The sequence below is a fragment of the Juglans regia genome, chromosome 12, assembly GCF_001411555.2.
Source record: "Juglans regia cultivar Chandler chromosome 12, Walnut 2.0, whole genome shotgun sequence".
NCBI classification, from domain to species: domain Eukaryota; kingdom Viridiplantae; phylum Streptophyta; class Magnoliopsida; order Fagales; family Juglandaceae; genus Juglans; species Juglans regia.
Window position 1 is genome coordinate 5,828,498 of NC_049912.1, and position 5,600 is coordinate 5,834,097.

Genomic DNA, 5,600 nt, shown 5'->3' on the forward strand with positions numbered 1-5,600 from the left:
TTTTTTATGTTTATTTGATATTTTGAAAAAATTGTAATAATTAGATAATGATTATATGAAAAATTTAAAAATTTAAAAATTTAAAATTTAAAATATTTTATGCTTGAGTAATGCTTAAGAATGAAATACTTAATAACAATTATATTATCAAACATATCTAACTATTCAAATGGGCCCTTAGTTTTTCTAAGAATAATGAGAATAGGTAATGACCAATTTATTAGTCCTAGATTTATTTTTATTTATTTTTCTATATATTGTATTGGCTGTAACAGAACATTTAAATTTTAATGTTTAATGGGATGTTTAGCCACTTTTACTTATGTATTCTGTAATATTTTATCATATATAAAAAAATTGCTTTACAAAGAAAACGAAAAAAAGGGAAGGGATATGTTAGAAATTAAGGTTGATGATTATATAATTTTAGATGAAAATTGAATAAAATATTATTATAATATTATTTTTATTTTAAAATTTAATAAATTTTAAAATTTTATTATATTTTATATAAAAATTTAAAAATTATAATAATAGATGAAATAAAAACATTTTTATATCCCGTAAGGTACAAAGTTGTCAACAATATGCTTGAGTGGCTGCCGAGCCCCGTCTGATGTGCCTAGAGTTGTAGGGGTAAATTGAGTTTACTGGAGAAACAAAGAAAAATAAAAAAGCTAGCTGTGAAGCAGAACGGTCGGAAGTACTGATATGCATTTGATTTGGAAAAAAAAAGAAGTGAAACATGGGTAAAACAGTGAAGCACGCACAGAATAAAAATTGAATTGCGAGAGAGAATACTGGGGGGAAGAAAGCTAAGATGGAAGGCAAAGAAAAAGGTATGGAGAGAGAAGCCAAAAAGCAGGGATTGATGGTGAAAAAGTTGAAACGCCGTATGTTGGTAGGGAAAAGAGGAGGCCCTTGTACTCCACCACCCACATGGAGGCTTGAGCTTTCATCTCACGAGAATGATGACACCTGTACTACTAACATGCAAGAATTCCTCACCATTCCCAACAACACTGCATCAGTCTCAGCCAGAAAGCTCGGCGCAAACCTCTGGGACTGGGAGATACAGCCCCATCAACACGTCCCACTCAGGCCTGCTAAACTGAGTAAGGGTGTTGCTAGGCCTCGTCACCGCTACCACAGGCACAAGGGGTTTGAGGTTTCCCAACACTTGGTTGACCCTCCTGATAGCCCCCCTTACTCGGTACAACTTTACCAGCCTTACTCTGCCTTTCTCCTTTTCTGGTTGCTGAATGCCAATGTGCTTTTCCTTTTGAAGTTTAGCTAGTTATTTGGGGGTTTTTATTTTTGGTGTTTTTCTGGGAGGTGAACTTACCTGGTTATCCTGTGTTCTTGATTTCGTTTAGTTTCTGTTTTTCATTCAGAAATGTTTTCCCAGCCCAAATAATTTTTCTCTGTGGTTTAAGTTTTCAGCATTGTGGGATATCACTGGCTTGGTAATATCTCATGTACATTTGGAGAATTCGGTTTCGGCTGAAATATTGCTTCTTTGGATTCATGTCTTTTGTACTAAATACTAAGCGGGCTCTGCTTGGGCCCTGTCTTGATGCATTCCCTTGAGATAGAAGGATTTCACCACACCCATCACATCGTTGCTAGTTGTTCAGACTATTATCAATTTATCACTTTAGATCCATCCAAAGGACATTCAAATGATATCTTTAAAATGGAGATGGAGTCACCCTTTCAGTAACCTTCTTTCCAGTCCATTTAATTTTCTTTAGGAAATTTCCTTGCTGTTTTCCTACCTTGCATCATTCTTTGAGCATTTTTCTTCTTGTTGATATCTTGCTTCCTGGGTTTATAGTATCAATAGTTCCGGAAGCAGAAATTTGAAATTGCTTCTACCGAAGAAGAAATGCATGCGAAAGGTTTACATGTTACTAGGAATAGAGAGCATTTGCATGGTTTAAATGTGGCAGCAACATGGATGGAATTAGTGAGCACTTGGTGGGATAGAGTTGTGATCTAATTATAACTGTACACCTTCTGTCATTTCCTTTTTTTCTTCCTCTTTTTTGAAGATTTTTTTAATCTAAATACTGATTTTTACCCTTTGCAGCCAGCAAGTGCAAGTCAGTTGAGGAGGCATGTTGCAGCTTCACCTGTACGACAGCATCGATCACTTCAAAGGAACCATTGTGCCCTGCAGCCTTTATCTCCTGCAAGTTATGGTAGCTCGTTGGAGGTAAGAATGTAGCCTAGCCATCCATAATTCTATCGTTTGAGTCTTTTCTTCCTTTTCCTTGCATTTTTTTTTTTCTTCAATTATTATTGTGATGTATATGAGATAGCCTGCCTTTATCACCAATTTGCTAAATAAAAATGTAGGAGAAATTATATGAAAAATCTTGCCATGGGAAGGTATAAATATTAATGTGTAACAGCAGAATTTTGAAAAATGTTGAGCCTACAACTAAGCACAGAGCTTCCCGCTTGAGACACAAAATGCATTGTATCGGGACCATGAGAAGCTCAAGACTTTCCTTTCCAACGCTCTACTCCTTTGGACTACTACAATAGACTTTAGTGGGCTGAATTTGCATGTTTTTTCTGGATGCTTTCTTTTTTCTAAATAGGTATTTTTCTTGCATACAACCCGTGTACTTGGAGTACACATTTTGAGAGTTTTAACAAAATTTTTATTACTAAAAAAAGGACCATGAGAATTAAATTTTATATGATCAAGTAATGTTTGTCAATGGAACAAGTGAAGAACTTACACCCGCTACCTTTCAGGTTTATGTTATAATTGCCTCTTCCGATACCATCAAGACTCATATTAATCATTTCCTCTAATGCTTGAGAATTATGACAGAGACCTTATTTTAACAGCTTCTTAAATGTAAGATGCTGATGAAAGGCATGACTGGCATATGTTTGAATCTTTGATTAATTATCATGAATCGGTGACAAGAGATGCGACTAAATTACCTGATGACTTGTTAACTTCCTTTATGAAAGTATACTTATAAAAAAAGTTTCCTTTATGAAATTGCAGTTTCTGCCATAATAAAGGTCATATCCCCTAAGTTCCTTATGATAATTTGATTTTTTAACTTCACTGCTGTTACTCTCCGGCTTTTAAATTTCTCCTTGAAACAATCCTTCAATTTAATGGCTATTTCACCCTATTATTTTCACAGGTGGCACGTTATAGCCCTGCTTTCACTCCCGCAAGTTCTTTGGACTTGAAGGCTAGAATGGTTGAATCAAGTAACGGCCTTAAAACATCCACAACGTTACTCAAGGTGCTCAATCGGATCTGGAGTCTTGAAGAAGAAAAAATATCCAATATATCGTTGGTAAAAGCATTGAAAATGGAACTATATCACTCTCAGGCTAGAATTAAAGAATTGCTAGAAGAGAAGCAATCAGATAGGCATGAAATGGGTGACCTGATGAAACAAGTTACTGTGGATAAGCTTGTTAGGAAGAATAAGGAGCAAGATCAAATTAAAGCTGCAGTTGGATCTATCAGGTATGAGCTAGAAGATGAGAAGAAGTTAAGAAAGCACTCAGAAAGCCTGCACTGGAAGCTAGCTCGAGAGCTTTCTGAATTGAAATCATCTTTTTCAAATGCTTTGAAAGAACTTGAAAGAGAGAGAAATGTACGGCTTCTCTTGGAAAACTTGTGTGACGAGTTTGCTAAAGGAATAAGAGATTATGAACAAGAATTCCGGTCTTTAAAGCACCAGACTGACAAGGATGGGGTTGGTAGGGAAAACACTGACAGGTTAATTCTCCATATTTCAGAAGCATGGCTTGATGAACGGATGCAAATGAAGTTAGTGGAAGCTCAAAATGATCTTGCAGAAAAGAATACAATCCTGGACAAGTTAGGGTTTGATATAGAAACTTTTCTTCAAGCTAAACAGTCCACTGAATCAAGGAAAAATGGTAACTTGTCACCCCAGGAGCTAAAAAATGTGTGTCGGCTTTCACGAGAATCCTTTCCTTTGAATGAGACTGTTAGTGCACCTCAAAGTGCAGCTGATGAAAACTCCTCTACTAATGGTGATTCATGTTGCTTTGAACTAAACAAGAGTACTGGTGGGAAACGAAGCAAAATCAGCTCCAAACAGAAGGATAAAAATGCTGCAGAGAGCCATCACAAAGAGATTTTGAAATCAAGTTCGCTTAGAAAAAAGGTAGGATTATGGGAAATCAATGAAGTCTGTAACAAATCTTGTTTGCACGGTCAGTTTGAAGAACATAAGATGAAGGCCATGCCATGTAATGGTAGCAGGAGCCAGTTAGCAGAGAGGCAACAGGGTGAGATGGGAGGAGAAAAGCAAGATGTAATAAACTATCTTGAGAAATCTGGAATGCGTGAGGCTACCCAGGAAGATCTACAAGAAAGATGCAGCAGACGAGTTGGAACCGGTGGACTGAAGTCAAGTCATGTGCTTGATAACTTGATTCGAAGTCATTCCTTGTCATTGGAAGGTCAAAGTAATTGCAGAGAAGATTCTTGTGTTCAGTCTGTATTAACAGATAATGCAACTCCAGCACAACAATGGGTGTCAAAATTAATAACTCCAGATCCTGGAAAATGTGAATCTACTCTGAGATGGACGCAGGGCTTGAAGGAGGATACATTGATGGCTAAGCTACTTGAAGCAAGGTTAGAGGGACAGCACTCTCGCTTAAAATCTTCCAAAGGTTCCTTTTAAATTCAACATGATAATGGTAGATTTGCCTGTAGAAAGAAGCTTTGTGAATATCTTGCCTAGATAGATCCTCTTCCTAAAACGAGTATTTGTAGTAAAGCAATGTATCAGGGTAAAAGGTGGCATACTTGTTATATTCTTGCTAGCTATAACAGAGATACTGGTGTACAATATCAGTACATGGATCAAAAGTACTAGGACAATGCTGCCAACCAAGTCTTGTTTAAAATCGACTCGACCTATCTATTTTAATTTGCTGTGCGTAACGTGTGTTATAAGGCTCCCTGCTTTGCGCCTTAAAACTTAAAGCCAGGTTTATGAAAGGAGAAATGCTGGTATATTGGGTTATGAAGAATTTTAAAAATATTTGAGAATTCTGAATTTTTTATTTTTTACATTAGAATTTGGGAAAGAAGAGAAGAATTTTAATTTTTTTTTTCTAAAAATAATTGTGTATTGGATTTTGTAAAAGTGAATAAGTAGAGTTGAAAAAGTTACTTAAATATAATTTTTTTAAGAGAGTTTTTGTTTTAGTGTTTGTAGAAGTATTGAATTTTTATGTTACGATAATGATTAGATGAAAAAGTCTATTTTTTTTTTTTAGATTTTAGGATGTTTAGAAAAAAAATTAAAATTTTGTATAACCAAATATTTTTGTTGCTATATGCGTATATATATGCAGTGGTAGTAAGCATTCATTCAAGGAGGTCGGATTTTTCGGGATTATCCAAAAAAAAAAAAATGAAAAATGATAGACATACAATACTTTTTGCATAAATATCTTTATTTTAAAACATAATTATATAAAAGATTGTACATATATCATTACTCATCTCAAATTATCCAGTTACTTGTTCGATTAACTTAACAATGAACATCGTACTCGTAGTTGAAGAA

The 5,600-nt window shown here is 35.2% G+C and overlaps 1 protein-coding gene across 1 annotated transcript; it reads left to right on the forward strand.

Annotated features, from left to right (window-relative positions):
• Positions 1-642: 642 nt before the first annotated feature.
• Positions 643-5,049, forward strand: LOC109019604 (uncharacterized protein At5g41620-like). The gene is made up of 3 exons (XM_019001936.2): positions 643-1,213; positions 2,093-2,218; positions 3,177-5,049. The coding sequence occupies exons 1-3, from the start codon at positions 821-823 to the stop codon at positions 4,704-4,706; spliced, it is 2,049 nt and encodes a 682-aa protein (XP_018857481.2). The 5' UTR covers positions 643-820; the 3' UTR covers positions 4,707-5,049.
• The last annotated feature ends 551 nt before the right edge of the window (positions 5,050-5,600 follow it).